At 44.6% G+C, this 17,892-nt stretch overlaps 3 protein-coding genes across 3 annotated transcripts; 2 read left to right on the top strand and 1 right to left on the bottom strand.

The window, feature by feature from the left end:
* Window positions 1-354: 354 nt before the first annotated feature.
* LOC122623986 (A-kinase anchor protein 1, mitochondrial) lies at window positions 355-8,578 on the bottom strand. The gene is made up of 5 exons (XM_043803398.1): window positions 8,165-8,578; window positions 3,834-5,033; window positions 3,173-3,563; window positions 2,969-3,102; window positions 355-2,640 (listed from the first exon to the last, which is right to left on the bottom strand). Exons 2-5 carry the CDS (start codon window positions 5,010-5,012, stop codon window positions 2,572-2,574), a joined length of 1,773 nt encoding a protein of 590 aa, XP_043659333.1. The 5' UTR covers window positions 5,013-5,033; window positions 8,165-8,578; the 3' UTR covers window positions 355-2,571.
* Window positions 8,579-9,149: 571 nt separating this feature from the next.
* Window positions 9,150-14,276, top strand: LOC122623791 (ubiquitin carboxyl-terminal hydrolase 16). The gene is made up of 5 exons (XM_043803127.1): window positions 9,150-9,308; window positions 9,767-10,203; window positions 10,298-10,917; window positions 10,982-12,144; window positions 12,428-14,276. Exons 2-5 carry the CDS (start codon window positions 9,808-9,810, stop codon window positions 13,630-13,632), a joined length of 3,384 nt encoding a protein of 1,127 aa, XP_043659062.1. The 5' UTR covers window positions 9,150-9,308; window positions 9,767-9,807; the 3' UTR covers window positions 13,633-14,276.
* A 534-nt stretch (window positions 14,277-14,810) lies between these two features.
* LOC122623792 (lysozyme) lies at window positions 14,811-15,485 on the top strand. The gene is made up of 3 exons (XM_043803128.1): window positions 14,811-14,991; window positions 15,065-15,214; window positions 15,274-15,485. Exons 1-3 carry the CDS (start codon window positions 14,829-14,831, stop codon window positions 15,417-15,419), a joined length of 459 nt encoding a protein of 152 aa, XP_043659063.1. The 5' UTR covers window positions 14,811-14,828; the 3' UTR covers window positions 15,420-15,485.
* Window positions 15,486-17,892: the final 2,407 nt, after the last annotated feature.

Raw genomic sequence — 17,892 nt, 5'->3', positions numbered from 1 at the left:
AGTACCACACACATACGATGATCTTTGAGGGAGGACACTCTTCTCTTCTCTTCTCGCTATCGACTAAGATTAGTTTCAATATGTGCTCTACATCATGTCTGTTGTGTTTGCATTATCTCTATGTCAGTAAATCAGTTATCAGTTAATCAGTTTATCAACAATTGTACAAGTGACAAATCTACAATGAATTCGATAAAAAAAACACCGAGAACGTTGACAACTCTGGCGCATACAAATTGAAATTCCACTCTCATCTAGTTTAATGCTTCATTTAAAAGTAACCAATAATAAGTATTTTAGTGTTTCATAGGCTAAAACGTAGTTCTCTTCAACCGAATTTCCAAAAAGGCGACATTAAAACGAGGATCCATTAAACGAATTTGCACTACAGTGTGGAAGGCAACGGGAGGGGGCGATGCGGGGGCTCGAGACCCCCTCGCCGGAAACCTCCGCGGCCGCTCCAAAAGTTAATCAAGTCAATGTTTTAGTTTAGGATAACAATAAGAATGAACTACTTTTAATTATCATGTAAATGATAGAATAATTACACAAGAAAGATCTAAAAACAAACAGCAAAAAAAATAATTGTAGTAATAATAATAATAATAATGGTATAATGATAGCGTTAACTATAATATTTGTAAACTACCGTAGAAGAAGAAAAACACTCCAAGTCTTTCATGTTGACCAAATAGATAGATATTGTGTGGATCATCACTTGTACTTTATATTATCTAAGTAATTTAATTATGACGATGACGACATGAGAACGATGACGACGACTATTAAGCTGAATAATGATTTAACCTGAAATCTTTATAAAACGATTTATAAATTTATAGTATTTCCGTTGCTGCCGATTGTTTGTCAATGTAAAATACATTTAAAATAAAACTCTAATTCCTTTCAACAAAAATAAATATGATTAACATGGTTGGTTTCTTGATTGGTTGGTTTGTTGGTTGGTTGGTTGGTTAGTGTGTTATTGTGTTATCGATGTGTTGTTGGTTGATGTTGTTGTGGCTGTGCTACACTTAGAACAACTCTAGCTAAAATTGCTGCTAGGCTAGACACCCAGAATTGGTAGCTTTAAGCGATAAGTTTGCAGCAGTTAGCTTGCTTCTTGTCGATGTAAGAAAGTTCCTCTTGCACATACAAAAGAAGTTTGAAAGAAAGGCATTTAGAGGTTTTCACTCCTTCTTTTCAATAGGCTAGTTTTGGTAGCAACAATCATTGTTTCTTATTTCCTTTTTTTGTTTTTGCATTACTTTGTCTGTCAAAATGGATTTTATTTACAATGGGTTTGGGGGGAAAGTATCCATTTCTTGATGCATTCAAGGTTTTTCTGTTTTTTTTTCTTTGATTGTTTGTTTGTTATGTTTTATGTTTGTTTGTTGACTAACAATGGCACACACGCATATATAGTTAATTAGAATTTGTAACGTCACTTGTCTGCTTTTAAATGGTTTCTTTCTTTGTTAGGCATTCTGTGGCTTTAGTGCGGGTGTGGTGAGGTGAGGCGAGTGGTTGCTGCTCCTCTAACTTCCTTCCTTTTTTCTCCTAACTGCTTCATCTCCATTTGATCTCCAACTTTCAGCTGTTCGAAGTAATCTTGTACTTTTCGCGGTTGAGTAGTTTCAGTATATGAATACAAATTAACAAAAAAATATATAATGCATGGTAAATATATGAAGTGGTCGATCAGATATTATCAGATGTTTAAAAAAGCCTAATATAATATTTACAGATCTCAGCAAATAGCAGCATAAAACTAAAATGATGTCAGGTTTTTTCCTTTCATTCTTACCCAGAGATATATTTAGTTCTCATTTTTGTGGTTTGTTTTTGTTGTTTTTCTTTATATCTGATGAACGCTTGATATTTTAGTTAGGTTTAATTAGTGTATTTTTGTTTTTGTTTTTGCATTTCGTTAACGTTATAAAAACTATTTACACTAGTTAGTAATGCCTACTTATAAACTGAGTATGGTAATATCTTAAGCGGTTCGCTCTCAAGTCCGACAGCTCTAGCCGATCCGTAGGATGCCCGCCCGCCCATGTGGTGCCATGTGGTCACAAATCATAACCTAGCTGATCGTCCCCCCATTTTGGTATCCAATCCTGGGCAGTCAACAAACAAACGTTTGCCTTGTTGTGTAATATGTGTGGGTTAGTGAGGTGTTAGGTGCTCTTACTCATATATGCGTGTGTGTAGCTTGCGTATGGATGTTGTTTGTTATGTAATGATTAAGGGGCTTTCTCTAGGCTCAGTCGCAATCTACAACGAAACGAACGTTTCATTTTCTTTGTTTTGGGGGCCTCTGCATTTGCCAGTTCTTTTGGAATCGGTCAATTTCTATACGCTATTTGCTATATGCTACATGCTAACTGCAAAAGCTGCATACGAAATCCTTGATCCGAGTCCGCTTCTTGGAGCCTGTTGCGCAAGACTCAAGCATTCCTTTGTTGCACTGCCAAGTTGCTTGATTTGGGTTTGAGTGATTGTTGTTTAAGTTTGCTTTTAGGTTTTCATATAGTTCTTGGTTGCTAGTTGAGTTGTTCACTAAGGCTGTTAGTCACGCATCTCCACCCACTTTGCGAGGTTTCTGGCGACCAGTTCCTTATTGATAAAGATTACATTCTGCAATTAGAAACAAGAGTTAGAAATGTTCTGTTCCAGAAAAGGTGTGCCCCTTTTAAAAACAGACGAGAGCAACCTTGTTTTTAAAATGGTAACTTATTTTTAGTTAAAGAAAACATGTATAACAAAACATTAGCCATTTGTTTTGGTTAGCTTGTTAACAGACTTGGTATCCGAAACTATAAGAATATTTTGAGTGAGAAAGTGTTGAAACTATTGTAAGCAAGCAACAGATCGAAACTGTTTTGCCATTATGTCACGCACTGTCATCAGCTATCTTGCTCCTTATAATCACTCTGTCTCTTTCTAATCGGGAGCTAATACTCACATTGGGACCTAGGGATGCGAATAAATAGATTTCTGGTATGTTGTGACTATTGTAGCCGGCGACTTGTGCTTGCAAGACAATGCCTTTGGTAAGTTGGTTAAGGATTTCGGCCGCCTCGATGGACCAGGTGCCACCTGCGTGGAAAATGGAGAATCGCGGAATGAGTACACAGTATAAGGGTATAAAGCGCACAGACACACTTACCGATGGGCTCAATGTTGGACAGGATGCATTCGGTGGCCTGGAAGGGCACATTCATGAAATCGGTGCGGATCTGTCGCAGTGTGCTGAAGCCGACATTCATGTAGCCACCAAAGTCGAGGAACTTGACCAGACAACGCTCCTCGTCCTCGGGATCTGTGTCCACAATCTGGACGCGATACCACACCCCATTAATGGGTATCACGCACACGGCACTGACCTCTAAACTGGGCAGCAAGGGCGCCTCCATGGTGGAGTAGCTATCGTACAGCTGCTTCTGCAGCATAGGCAACGATGGATGCGAGGGATGCAGCGGATGCTGGATGAAAACATGCGATCCAGAAAGCACCGCACTCACCACCACATCGTTGTTGATGCCCTCGATCAGTTTCAGCTGCGGAGGAGGAGTTAGCCAAGGCATTAGAGATATATGGATGAATGGATGGATGGGGACTCGAAATCGAAGCCTTTCGATTGCGCCGACACGACACGAACAGCAGTGTTAACCACTTAGAGAGTTAGAAATAGTCTCTGCGTATTCAACGAAAGGAATACTACCATAAAATCATCAAATCAAGTCAGCTAATTAGACAGCTAATCAGCTATAGCCATGTCGTGTCGGCGGCATCGTTACCATTGTCATCGTCACACCATCACCACTCACTTGTAGATTGTAGAGGGTTTCGTTCGAAAGAGGAACTATGGTCTGGGGAAGCGCAAAGTGGATGCGTTGCATGGTGAAGTTCGGATACCGCTTGGCCGGCAAACGTTGACGGATCATGGCCAGGGCGGCATCAATCTCGCTCTCCGTTCCCTCAATGGTGCAGATGCGCACCTTACCCGAGTAGGGATTCTTGCTTAAAGCCACGCTGGCTAGGGTTTTGGCCTTGATTTGGTTAATAAACGCCCGCTTGCGGCCGTACAGGTGACCAATCAGGCTAATGGGGAAGAGGAACTCGTAGCTGGTCTTCACGCGTGTCGCCTCCGAACGCGGCAAGCTGGATCCTTTGCCAGAATCGCCCGATTGCACGCTGCAAATGCTCAGCGATGGACTGGCCGCATCCACATTGCGCTTCTGGTTGCCATTGCTATCCACCACTTCCTCCTTGAGCACCGTCTGCTCCTGCTCCTGATCGAGCTCCTCCTGATCAGCCTCCTTCTTGGAGGACTCCTCCTTGGAAGCCTTCTCCTTGGGCTCACAGTTGTTGTTCTGCTCGCACTCCTTGGTGGTGTAGTTGGTATCCAGGAAGGAGTTCTCTGGCGATATCTTGGGTGTGCGTGTGGCCTTGATCACCACCGGTTCCACCGTCTTTTGGCTAGCCTTACGATTGTGGAAGGATACGCGTGTGTTTACCGAATCTGGTAAATCGCGTGGCGACGATAGATTTTCGAAATCCTCGTCTATCGAGCAGAGTTTCTTGTGTTCGGCGTCCTGTATCTTTGACTTGAGCATTTCGGAATCGATCTGCTGCTGATGCTTGCCATTTGAAGTGCGTCCATTGCTCTGGATTTTGATTGGTGCTGATTTACCATACAACATGGTTGTGGGACTATCCTTCTCGTCACTGCTACTTCCGTTTCCGCTCCCGCTTCCGTTGACTAAAGTTCCATTGATGTTCATCGACTTGCTGGCCTGCTGCTGCGGCAGTTTGCCATTCTGCAGGACACCGTTGGCCTTGCGCGCCTGCACAGTGGGCTCAATCGACGAGTCGTTGATGGCCGATGAGTCATCGTCGTCGGGCTTGTCTAAACGATTTTTATTTCTACGCCGAAACCAAAAGACGCCGAGTATAAATGCTACACCGGGCAGTGAGAGGTAGAGTAGAGGACGACCGGATACCATTTTCGCTGAATATTGAAGGATCTGAAAGGGAGAAGTTACGTTAGTTTGTGCGATCTGAAAAATATACTGCAGTGAACTGTCACATAAACAAGATGAATTACTATCCGTGCGTTACTTTGATTACGCTAATATTTTGACAAAAATAAAGTAGTTTTTATATGTGCAATATTTAAACGAGTTATGGTTTGTTATTAAATTTACAATCGGAAAATATGTGTGAGCTCTTATCAGGGCAACAATTTACAAATCAAGTAGCGTCGTATATAATTACTTAAAAAGCTTGTCATGACACAAGATAAGAAATGGTACACAATATGCAACTTTGTGTCGAATACTTTTAAGATTTGAATGAAGTGCTTCAAATTTGCGTTTAAATAAGAGAAAGAATTAATTATAATAAATCAATTTTTAAGAATAATGCGAAATTCAAGTTGCCAAATCCATCCACATGACCATTGTTTTAAAATAACAACGACAAATATGTTGTTATATTTGAAAAACCTATAAAAAGGTTTTGAATTGGTTTTGCAAATCACGAGACCCGCGTGCATGTGCTCGTTTGCATAAGTGTGCGTGTGTGTGTTTGCCAGTGTGTTTGATTTTGGTTTTTTCCTTTCTGAACTTTTGCGTATTAATAGCAACAAATAAATACGTAAATATAGACAACAACACAAATGCCGAGAGAGAGAGAGGGAGAGAGAAACGAACGAAAAAGGTGCAAAGCGATTTTTGAATGCCACGCGGAAGGGAAAAACGCAACGGGAGAGAGCGAGAGAGATGGAGCGATAGATCGCATGCAAAGAGCGCGTGCGCAAGAACGCAAAAGAGCAGCGGCAAAAACGGAAGAACTGAGAGAGACGCAAGAAGAAACCGTTACGTTTACGTATGGCAATGGCAAATGTTACGAAATCATTACAAAACAAAACTAAAAGTTACGAAAACAACAGCTTTGCCAGAAATTCTTCACCTCTTCACTAAATAAATGTGTCTTTGTATATCACTACTAGGATAAAACTGATTCGTTGCTTCTTCCGGTTTCGATGTATTTTTCTTTTTTTTATTCGTTTTATGGCACCAATTCGCTTCGGCTTATTTTTTGGAGTTTCTTGTGTGCTTTTGTTTATTTTTATTTCGGTTTCGAAATGCCGGCGAAATCGTTCGAGAGATTCGAGATATCGACTGCTCGATATATGAAGGGAAACTACTTTGCCCGCCTTCTAATTGCCAATTCCTCTGGCTTTTTATTTTTATTATTTTATTTTTTTTTTATTTCGGCACCACCGATTCTCCGCTCTTCACTCCATTCGCTCTTCCGCATATGCGGCCCCCACTACCCCCCGCAAAAAAGAGAGGATGCGTGGTGGCAAAAGTTTTTTTTAGCGCCCCTTTCCACCCACACACTCACACATCCCTCCAAGCGGGAAAGAGACAGAAAGGCGGGGAGATGAAGAGAGAGTGGCGAGCTCATTAGAACAAAGAAATCCGAAAACCGTTATTTAAAATCTATTAAAATGCGTTTTACAAGGCATTCAAATTTCGTCAAAATTGCCGCACAGTGGGCTTAAAAAGTGCTCGTCATACTGAACAGTGGTTCAAATTCATATTTAGTGATCTTTACGTGTTGATTATACACCCTAAACATACAATTATACTTATATTCATACTTCTTAATTAATTATAGGGAGTAAGAACTGATTTCCCCCACTGTACAGAGTTTTCCCTCCGTCAATATCGTCACTTTGTTAGGGCCCAAAGGTCCTCGGTTGCACAGTGGACAGATGATAAGCTCTATCGGCAAGCAACCAAACTACATATGTATGTACGTACAAATATGTATACATATATGCATGTATTTATTTATGTATAGCGACAGATCACCGGTTGGTGGGTGTATGCAGGGGGTAGGGGGGTATAAGAGGCCAGTGGGGTGCTATAAAATGCCTATGGAAGGGCAACTGGCCAGACAGCTGTGGCATTTCCTAATCTTCGAAACCGGGTTACGGGAATTTTTTCAGATTACATTTTATACCCTTTGCAGGCAGTAGGTTAACTTGTCGACTAAGCTTGCAACTCTTTGAATAAATCCATAATAAAGCATTATATGAGGGTGAACTGTGTAGTTTTAATAGTAGATATTTGATAACAACTCTGGAATTTAAACGACAAAATGTAAGACAAGGGCACAACAACTTCGCGATGGTCTTTCAGCTTTATTTTTTTATTTCCTTCGCTGTAAGCTTGTTTACACATGAATATTGATGTGCGTGTGTGTGTGTGCGTGGCTCGGTATGCAAACAAACATGTTTAGGCATGTTTTGTGTATGCCTTTCGGTTATTTGTTATTTTTTGACTTTGAACTTGCACATTGTTGTTGCTCCAAACTCGAATACCCGTGCGGCCGAAAGAAGAGGAAGCCGACGAACTGTGAGGTGAAGCAACAGCCTAAAAATTTGAAATTCCCACTTTTAAACTCCGAACAGGCAAGAGCGACACAGAGAGGCAGGCCATAAGAGAGCACAGCACCAAAACAACAACAAGTCAGGTGCAACAACATTGCCAGCTAGCCGAAAAAAAAAGTCCACATTGTTATAATCTTGGCAACGTGGTTTCCGATCATATGGTGGCCAAAAATGGGCGGGGATTGTATAATCGGGGGAAATACCTCTTTATATACATATATACATAGACGCAATAGATTTTGTGGGAGTGGCAGCTCCTTGTCGCCTTTGCTCTCTTTCAGGCTAAAAAACCGAAAATTAACGGTGAAAGCTGTAACACACAGACGCACTTATGCTGAGCATGAGTTTGTGTGCCTGTGTGTGTGCGTGCGGGTGTGTGTGAGTGTTGGCATTGTGTAATCGCTGATTTGAACTCCAATTTTTTCCATAGCCACCCACTGTCACTTTGCCGGAACAACGACAACAACCACATCGGCAAAGCCATACACTGAACAAAAAGCTGACAAAAAAAGGTATTGAAAAGTTGGCAGAGGAACAGGGGAAGATGTGCGAATAGAACTGAACACACGGACAGTGGAACAAATCCGCACAGAACAGAACATGACACCATTTTCCATCACATCTCTCTGTTTTGGCAAACACACACACGCACTTTTTGTACTAGGTTATGTTCCGCGTGCTGCGATTTCTTACCTTTGGGAACCGCTTGGGTAACTTATTTTGTTTACTATCTTTGGGTGATTTCAATGCTATCTACTGCACACGCGTGTTGGGTATTGTTTTTGATTATTTACTGGCGATTTATTGTCGTTTTCTCAACGCTACGGAGCTGCACGAATTAAACACGTGTCTACGTTCCACCTTTTACAAATCACAATAACATGGCCGGCGTGCGGCAGTGTTGCCATCCCTTCGCGAAACTCTGGCAATCGGAGCTGCCTGCTTAATCACGCGCACTCGCGGCAGTTAAATGTCCGAATTGCATGAGCCGTGCACACGAAAAAAAAGAAAAAAAAAAACGCTTCTTAGTTGGAATTGCACTCGAATGGTTTGTACAAAGCCAAAAAACGTGTGTACCAAGTGCTGGTCATCGAATCGAATGGCAGCACATGCACAGACAGGGCTGCTTACGCTTGTCGATAGGTATCGATTGAGGCCGGGCAACTCAGCTATGGCGGCGCTGCCACCTACTGCGCATTTGTGTTCCACATTATGCGATATTTCGAGACGATATTTTTGATAGCAGTGCTTTGAAAATTTTAAGCAAAATTCTGTGGAAATAAATCGTTGATTTTTGTTTGATACCAGTATTTTGGGTGAATCCTAGCCTATCTTTTGTCGGAACAGCTTACTAAAACTTAAATCCAAGGTTCAAAGATATATATTAAATAATATCTTTTATTTCGAAAACGTTATGTAGATTCTGACAACGGCTCAATTTGGGAGACGATATGAGACGATATTTTTGAGAGCAGTGCTTTGAAATTTTAAGCAAAATTCTCTGGAAATCAATCGTTGTTTTTTGTTTGATACCAGTAGACTATTTTGGGCGAATCCTAGCCTATCTTTTGTCGGAACAGCTTACTAAAACTTAAATCCAAGGTTCAAAGATATATATTAAATAATATCTTTTATTTAGAAAACGTTATGTAGATTCTGACAACGGCTCAATTTGGCCACACTCGGGTGTTGCGACCAAAATAAGCAACGGTCACACTTGGTCACGTCGCTCACGTTTTCTATTTACGCATATACGAATAAAAAGCGCATTGAAGTGCTGTAAAACATATATGTTGTATGCTCATGTGCAACGGATCTCGCAGCGAGTAAATTTAAGGTAATACGCAAATTCTGAAGAATTCGCGCAAAGCCAGTGGCTGCTGTGCATGTGTGTGGGTAATCGCAGTTCGTGTTTGTGTGTCCGTGTGCGTGTGTGTGTGAGTGCGGAGTCCTTTGGATTCCCATGAAATCACCCAAAAAGGGTAATACATATATGTTTGGGTGGCCATACAACCGTGGGGGCGGGGCTCGCGGGGGCGCTCAATATCGTTGACTGGCAGCGGGGCGACGAACTTAACCTCAAATCCTGGGTCACAATTCCAAACGTGACGAAAGACAACAAAGCAAACAAAGCGAATAATGTCAGTCAGTTGGTGCGAGTTCCAATCGAAATCGCAGCCGCTGCCAGTTATCCAACTTGATTGCCCAATTAGCAGCAAGCAGCGTGTGTCCATATCCCTTGCATTCCATACAATTCCAAATCCATCTGAATGCAACGCTTCATATTTCCTGCAGAGCGCGTCCACAAGGAGGCCAAGGCCAAAAAGGTGCTCGACATGGTGAAAAAGCGTCAGGCGGACAGTCACGACCACGAGAGCTCAACGGATTCCGGCGATGAGGAGCTGCACCATCGGAACGCACTCGGCTCCGCCGGGCAGGTGGATGGCGCCACGCCCACCACCGCCAGCTGTCAGCACATCAAAAAGGCGGTGGACGCGGCCCGACTGAGGCGTCTACTGAAGTCCACGGGCCTGCTCTACGAGTGCAGTCAGTGCCAGAAGCTGGGCAAGACAGTGGGCAGCGGAGCGGGATCGGAATCGGGAGAAGGAGCTGGCGGTTCGGGCGGAGATCCCGCAGACTTTGAGTTCGACAGCACCCTGTGGCTGTGCCTCAAGTGCGGCAGCCAGCTGTGCGGGAGGGCACGCCACAAGCACGCTTTAGAACATTACCAGGTGAGCAGGGATCCAAGCACTCCATTGAACTTTAGTCACGCCAGTTGCAAAAGATTTCAACGTTTTACATTGATACTCCATATATGTGTTTCAGACACCTCATTCGGACTCGCATGCCCTCGCCATGAACACGCGCTCTTTTGACATCTGGTGTTATGAATGCGACATGAAGATCTGCTCCAATCTGCGCAAGAACCTGCTGGAGTGCGTGGAGCTGGTTAAGAAGTTGGCCCAAAAGCCGCCCACCGCCACGGTCACGCCCAGTCCGCCCACGATTAGCTACATCGAGCAGAAGATTAAATCCACGCTGGAGCACCTCACACCGATCGTGCCAATGACTGGCGGATCATTTGACGACTCCGGCGGAGGAGGGGCTCTGGCGATGGGCGCCGGCGGAGGATCTCGAAGCAGCCAGGTGGCCATACCGATGCCACCACCACCGCCCAGTTCCGGGCATTCGCCCTCAGACTCGCTGACGAGTGTGCCGGGCATGGCAAAGAGAATTGGTCAGTACTCGGCCACCACCAATGGCGACACTGGGGACAGGCGAGTCTTGACCCTGGAAACGCCGCGTATCGAAATGGACCGGCTGCCGCGCGTGCGAGGATTGACCAACCTGGGCAATACTTGCTTCTTTAATGCGGTGATGCAGTGCCTCGCCCAGACGCCTTTCCTACTTAGCGTGCTAAGAGAACTGGCGGAGCCCGGGGAAGAGTAAGTTCATAGCTAATAATGTGTATGAAAAGCAATTATATCTGATGAGTACTTCTTTCTACAGATTTGTCCTACCTGGAGGAACCTTCAACATAAAGGACAAAGGAGACATTGAGCTGCCCATGATCAAGGGTACGCTCTCCTCTTGGGGCGGACTCACCGCCGCGTTAGCCAATGCCCTTGAGGAACTGCAGGCTGGCGGTTGCGTATTTACGCCCAGCAAACTCTTCGACAGGTTGTGCATGAAGTGTCCACAGTTTACGGGCGGCGATCAGCATGATGCTCACGAACTGCTGCGCCAGCTGCTGGAGAGCGTGCGTAACGAGGATCTAAAGCGCTACCAGCGTGTGATTCTGCAGAACCTTGGCTACAAGGATCAAGATGTCAATAGTGTGTCAGAGGAGATGCGACAGAAGTGCAAGATCTATGGCAACCAAGCAGGAGACCGCATCCTGCGCCCGGAGCAGGTATTCCGTGGCTTCCTCGTGTCGACGCTCACCTGTCAGGACTGTCACAGCGTTTCCTCGCGGCACGAGTACTTCCTGGACATGTCGCTGCCCGTGGCCGTAGAGAAGCCACAGCCGCCGCAGCGCCGAAAGCCAAGTCCTGAGCTCAGTCCAGCGCCCAGCAGCTCCAGCGTCACCCAGACCTCCAGTCAGCCGACGATAAACACCAAGTTTACGGATGGTAGCGTCAACTTTACAGCCTCATCCACGTCCTTCTTCCTGCACGCTGGCGAGGAGGGATCCCTGGGCCCATCCAAGTCGCAGGTGAAGAAGGAGAAGGAGCGCGAGCGTAAGGCGAAGCGGGCGGCCAAGCACCAGCGCCACAAGCAGGCCCAGAAGTTGAGCCTTAAGCTGAACGGGAATGACAGCGGAAATGGAAATGAATTGGCCGAGTCCGGAGAACCGGGCGCTGCTCCATTGGCTTCCCTGGGTGCCGGCGATGGCCAGGCTAACGATGGCCCCGAACAGCCCAAGGTCCAGACCGAGGACTCCACCTCGTCCAGCGTGACTACTTCGGAGCACTCCGATGCCGATGTTGAGGACAATCTGGTGGAGGACACAGCCCCGCCGTCCGCAACTAATTTGTCGAGCAGTTCGGCATCCTTGACAGCTCCCTCCAAGTTCTACACAGACAGCAATGGCAATGCCCAGCAGCTGGGCGAGAAGCGCGACGACACGCCGGAGCACATGGACAAGGATTCGCTCGAAGAGGACGAGAATGGTGAGTGGAAGGAGTGTGTTACATTTGATTATTTAAATATGACCTCTAAACCGAGGTACTTTGCAATAACCAATACTAAATGCATACATATGTATGCAGTTCTCAAGATTAACTTAATATGTATATACTTGAGTTTGGTTTATTAATTATAAAGATTGCATTGGCATGCAAGTTGATTTGGTTTATACAAAACACTGTTCGTGATTAGCATTGCTGTGCGAAAGTTGAATAATTGCCTGCTATAATATACTGACTCGTCGTCTTTCCTTTCGAACGCTTGCAGACTCGGGAATCGCCACCAGTCCAGCACCAACAGCAACCAACAGCAGCACCAGCACGAATGCCACAGGCAACAACAACTCGGGTTCCGGATCTGCCGGCCAGGAGGATGCGTCCGCGCCAGCGAGCCTGGTCAGTGCTGGACTTTCAGAGAAGGGCGCCTCGCTGATCCGCCAGATCTCAGTGGGTGCTGAGCAGGGTGCATCCAATGGCACAGCTGGCGAAGCTAGAGAAGCCAAGGCGACAGCGCAGCCAGCGAAGACTGCTAACCAGGCACAGGCCCAGGCCCAGAGCCAGGCCCAGGCCTTGGCGCAAGCCCAGGCCCGTGCGAAGCGAGTGCGCACGCAGAGCTACTCGGACTGGAGCACCACGATAGCGCCGCGCTACCAGTGCGAGGATGGAGAGTGCTCGGTGCAGTCCTGCCTGAACAATTTCACCGCTGTCGAACTGATGACGGGACAGAACAAGGTGGGATGCGACAGCTGCACGCAGCGCATTAACGGCAGCGATCCGAAGGCCAAGTCGGTAAACACCAATGCTACGAAGCAGCTGCTGGTCTCCAGTCCACCAGCGGTGCTCATTCTGCACCTGAAACGCTTCCAGCTGGGGCCGCGCTGCGTCTTCCGCAAGCTGACGCGTCCGGTTAGCTATCCCAATTTGCTGGACATTGCCGCCTTCTGTGGCTCCAAGGTCAAGAATTTGCCGAACATCGATCGCAAGCAGAAGAAGCTGTTGTATGCACTATACGGCGTGGTGGAGCACTCGGGCGGCATGTACGGTGGCCACTACACGGCGTACGTGAAGGTGCGGCCAAAGGTGACGCCGGACGACAAACGCTGGAAGTTCCTGCCGCACGGCAGCAAAGCGGAATTGGACCAGGACGATGATCAGCTGAAGAAACTGGAGGAGCTGCTTGCCAAGGAGAAGGCGCGTGAGCTGCACCTGAAGGCGATGGACGACAGCGATGACTTCAGCAACTCCAGCAGCAACTCGTCCACCTCCGACGAGAGCCATGCCCCAGCCACGCCGCTCGAGGAGCAGCAGTCGCAGCAGCAGCAGCAGCAGCAGCAGCAGCAGGAGGAGGCCGCCAACGTGCATGCGCCGCCTGGCAAATGGTATTACGTGTCCGACTCGCGTGTCCAGGAGGTCAGCGAGGATACGGCGCTGAAGGCCCAGGCCTATCTGCTCTTCTACGAACGCATTTACTAGGGACTAGGTCATGCTATAAGCGGGACTAAAGGATGCGAGGCAAAGAAGAAGAAGCATGGAAATCCTAGATTTGAGACAGAGACGGAGACGAAGGTAGAGATAGAGACAGAGACAGACAGAGTGCCGGAGAAAGAGAAGGCAGATACTCACACATGCCAAATGCATTTGGTTTCTCCCACTCAAAATTAGTTGTACACTTTCGTTATTTTTTTTTTTTGGAACAAGCTTTAGTTAGTTAAACAAAACGACGGAAGAAACGCACGCACTCATTTTAAATTGTAGTTCTCAGGAGTTTGGCTTTTGTGTTCTCGTTTTACATGTACTTGTTCTTTAGTAGTTAACGAAAAGACACTGAAGGGAAATTAACATGTTTTACTAGCTGTAAGTTCTTTCGGTACCAACATTGCCCATAACTACGACAGAACGTTACTTAAAACTACCCACATCAGAAACTTGGGGGGAAAAATCGCTGAATCGCCCGAAAGGAAATCAACACGGAATGGATAACTAAAAACGCAAAAGCACGAAGACGAAGAAGAAAACGTGGGGGGAAAACCAAGAGAGAAACTATTTGCTGATGTTCATAAGTTATTATAACGAATACGAATGAAATAAAAAACCAATTGCTCGCTTCTGCCAATATATTTAACTTTGCAGTAACTTAACTTATGTACACATACTATATATATATTTAATATATATACACTATATTACGGGCCCATATACATACATACCGCCCACGTAGATATTTACAAGTTCAGTCGAGGAGTAAATGTTTTGGACCTACGTAGCGAAAGAATTGGCAACAGGAGAGAGATTTATACAATAGCGAAAAATAAATAATTATACACACACAGTTTATCTTATGACCTAGGCTTAACTATCGATTAAATTATGATAACACTAACCAACCATGGACTCTATGTATATTAAAGAGAGAAACGATTTATGAACGCAAACAACAACAGTCGCTTGTGATTTCCATACCCCAAAAGCGAGAGCTCCCATCCAGTAAGGGAATGGGATCAAGCAGCAGCTTATCTGCCACCGGGTCTCCACTATCTGCCTTCCATCTGACCCCATTGGATGCCATCCCATTCCATCCCATTGGATTTTCCGGAGGCATTTTGCCAAGGTCACTCGATTCTACGACGCTGCGGAAGCTGCCACAGGTGCCATCGCCAAGCAGTCGCAATATGAGAGCCGCGCTGTTCGGATCGTGGTTCTGGCTGGGATTGGGGTTGCTCCTGCTGCTGGCCGGCGACTCCGTCGTGGTTTCCGCCAAGCGTTTCCTGCGCTGTGAACTGGCACGCAAGCTGCTCGACCAGCATGGCTTCGAACGCAGTCTGCTCTCCAATTGTGAGTGGGGGTGTTACCACTGTAGATATATCAATAAACTAAATGGGTGACTTATGATTTCGCCCATTTAAAGGGATTTGTTTGTTGGAGCACGAGAGCGATTTGGATACCAGCAGGATCGCCACCAATCCGAATGGATCTCGCAACTATGGGTTGTTCCAAATCAATGGCCGGTTTTGTCAGGAGGGAAGGCGTGGCGGCATCTGCAACGCCAAGTGCGAAGGTTTGAAGGCTCCTGCTGGAAATCGCAATATTCCATTCAAGTTCTATATATTTTTGTAGATTTTCTGGAGGAAAATCTAAGGGAGGCGGCCACTTGCGCCAAGCGCATCCAAGCCACGGATGGTTTTCGCCACTGGGCAGGATGGCAACGATATTGCCGTAACACCCAGAATTTGCCTAATCTTAAGGTCATTTGTGGGATCTAGCAGTAATTAATTTATTTGCATTCGTTTGCTATCAATGTTATAACAAATAAATCTACTTAAAATATACTTTAAAGTAATCTTAATAAATCTTAAAAAAATAGTTTTTATATCTTCGAGAACTGTAGCTCCAAATTTACACCTAATAAAATTAACTTTAACGCTGAAGAATTCCTGAGGAATTCGCGCTGTACCGAGTAACAAAAGCAAAGTGATGGAATACAGTCGGTTGATCCGAACCCAAATCGGTTTTGGATTGCGGTGAGTTTGGGCCCAACAAAGCTTGCGATCGGCTTAAAACCATATCGCACTGACAACCCTACCCGCTCTCTCAGTTTTTCTCCGACATTGGTTCATTATCAAGTTAGCGAAAGCTTTGAGCTTTTGCGCCAAAACTTTGGGGAGCACTTGGGGGCACTATCTCACGTACGTGGGGCTTTCATTTGGCGACATCGGCCGAACAAATCGGAGCGTTTTTTCGCAACGTGTGTTCACAAGAGATCAAAATACATTCAATACAGAAAGTATGAAAAAAAGAAGCAAAGTCAAGCAAAGTAAAGTCCAGTGCCCAGTGCCAGAGATTCGCGCTCTTATATATATATATATATCATATATATTAAACACTCCCTATGTGAAGATATTGTGCCTGCCCCAAATCCCATATTCCAATCGCCTTATATAAGTTGCCCATACCCCCCGACCAATGTACATATATTATGTGACTACTATATATATATAATATGTGACTCACTTCCCTGCCCCCAACCGGTTCTCCAGTTTCTGAGGAACTGCAAAAGCAATAAACGAGATACAAAGATCTGATGCCTCAGTCGTTGAGCTGCGTTGTGATAAAGTTGATGCAAAATGAAAACTCAAGTGTATATATGTACATACTTAATTTTTTGTTTTCGTGTTCAAAAGTCCCTGGAACCCCTGAGATCTATGTTCACTCCTTTATTATGAATAAGTGCACCCCCTGATATGATTTCGCAAGAAATCGGCCCAAAACACCTTGCTACCCTATGAAATTCTGTGAATGGAAAATCAAATTGAAAGATGAATAATTATATTTGGTATTGTTTTCATAAGAAATCAGTCCTGTGGAACTATAATGTGAATCTATGTTTTCGCCCATTAGAAATGTGATACAAATATCCAAAATATTTGAATACCCCCCCAAAAATCTGTGATCCTATTTTAGTTCTGAGTATTATCAATATACCCAATATTTATGCAATTTTCAAAAATATATGTACATATAATCAGCATTTTCTGATGATGAAAGTCTGGTGGTGAAATTCGTAAACCAAGCTTAATGAATATTTGATGTGTTCATAGTTTAATAGTGTTACATTGTAACACTATGTATTATTCTGATATACTACTTATTAAATATAATCTAAATAATATAATAAATATAATATAATAATAAAATATATCTAAAGAAGCGATGACGTGGTAATGTGCTGATCTCTATGCAATAAATTAAATAATTTTAAGTGTATTTTGCAAATATTCAAATATAAATAAATGCCAAATGGAAAATGGAAAATAAACCTGTGTTGTGTCTTTGTTAAATTGGAATTTAAATGCAGGTAATAATTTCATTTACAGTTGATGATCTACTTAGTGCACGAGTGATAACTGATCATGGAGCATTATGAGGATCTTCATCTGAGTCTGCAACGAGTGCTCCCTGATCTCTGATCCTGATCCCTTCTACTTAATGTCCTGTAAAATAAGTTCGGTTCCTTTTTGGACTGTGAACTTTGCCAGGGAGACTGCATTTCCCATTTTCCAGACTGTTCCTTATCCATTTTGATATTTTCATTATCTTGCGAAATTCCACATGAACATAATTTCGTTTACTTGGATCATTTGGATAGTTTCTTTTTCTGTTTGGGTGGCTATTTCATCACATGACGAAACTCTTGAAAAAAATCCCCACCGCCAAAGCTTTTTTCCACCATTTTTCCGGTTTTGTTTTGTTTTGGCAATCGGAGAACGACGCAAAATCCACGTACTCGATAGCAAAACAAACTCGACATTGGTGTTGGTGAGAGGGCGCCAAGCTACAGACAAGCCTGCCTAACGTGGACCTAAATCAACTTCACTTGCAGCTCAGTTACAAGAAGATCCTGTGTTGTCATTAATAACATTTCGTTGGTATTTAGACTAGGTTTGCAAATGATATTTTTGTTTATTTATTTTTGTTGTGTCATTTCATAGATTGAATATAAATCTAGGCACCACCCAAGCTTATCAGTTGTCCATGCATCATTGCATTCATGAATATTTTCGTGCATCAAGGTAGCAAGTAACCATCCTTTCGATCATTCGGTTTGGCCAAGGCAGGTTCCACTGTGCCCCAACGGCTCTCCCTTTGTTCTGCGACGCATTTCAGAGCTCCACCAGTGTGGGGCGTTCTCGCCGCCTCCTTGCCCCCTTTCCGCTCCGCTGGCGCCGACAAACGCCG

This window comes from Drosophila teissieri, chromosome X (assembly GCF_016746235.2).
Source record: "Drosophila teissieri strain GT53w chromosome X, Prin_Dtei_1.1, whole genome shotgun sequence".
Taxonomy (NCBI): Eukaryota; Metazoa; Arthropoda; class Insecta; order Diptera; family Drosophilidae; genus Drosophila; species Drosophila teissieri.
The sequence above is the reverse complement of the archived record's forward strand: the minus strand, read 5'-3'. Positions and strand labels throughout refer to the sequence as shown.

Bases quoted from the DNA above. Each gene is read 5' to 3' on its own strand.
- LOC122623986 (XM_043803398.1), bottom strand. From the start codon at position 5,012: ATGGTATCCGGTCGTCCTCTACTCTACCTCTCACTGCCCGGTGTAGCA. The intron at 3,103-3,172 runs GTAAGTGTGTCT...TTTTCCACGCAG, and splicing joins GTCCAACATTGAGCCCATCG to GTGGCACCTGGTCCATCGAG. The intron at 2,641-2,968 runs GTGAGTATTAGC...TTCTAATTGCAG, and splicing joins TCGCATCCCTAGGTCCCAAT to AATGTAATCTTTATCAATAA.
- LOC122623791 (XM_043803127.1), top strand. From the start codon at position 9,808: ATGGTGAAAAAGCGTCAGGCGGACAGTCACGACCACGAGAGCTCAACG. The intron at 10,918-10,981 runs GTAAGTTCATAG...TTCTTTCTACAG, and splicing joins CTGGCGGAGCCCGGGGAAGA to ATTTGTCCTACCTGGAGGAA. The intron at 12,145-12,427 runs GTGAGTGGAAGG...GAACGCTTGCAG, and splicing joins GCTCGAAGAGGACGAGAATG to ACTCGGGAATCGCCACCAGT.
- LOC122623792 (XM_043803128.1), top strand. From the start codon at position 14,829: ATGAGAGCCGCGCTGTTCGGATCGTGGTTCTGGCTGGGATTGGGGTTG. The intron at 14,992-15,064 runs GTGAGTGGGGGT...GCCCATTTAAAG, and splicing joins ACGCAGTCTGCTCTCCAATT to GGATTTGTTTGTTGGAGCAC. The intron at 15,215-15,273 runs GTTTGAAGGCTC...ATATTTTTGTAG, and splicing joins CTGCAACGCCAAGTGCGAAG to ATTTTCTGGAGGAAAATCTA.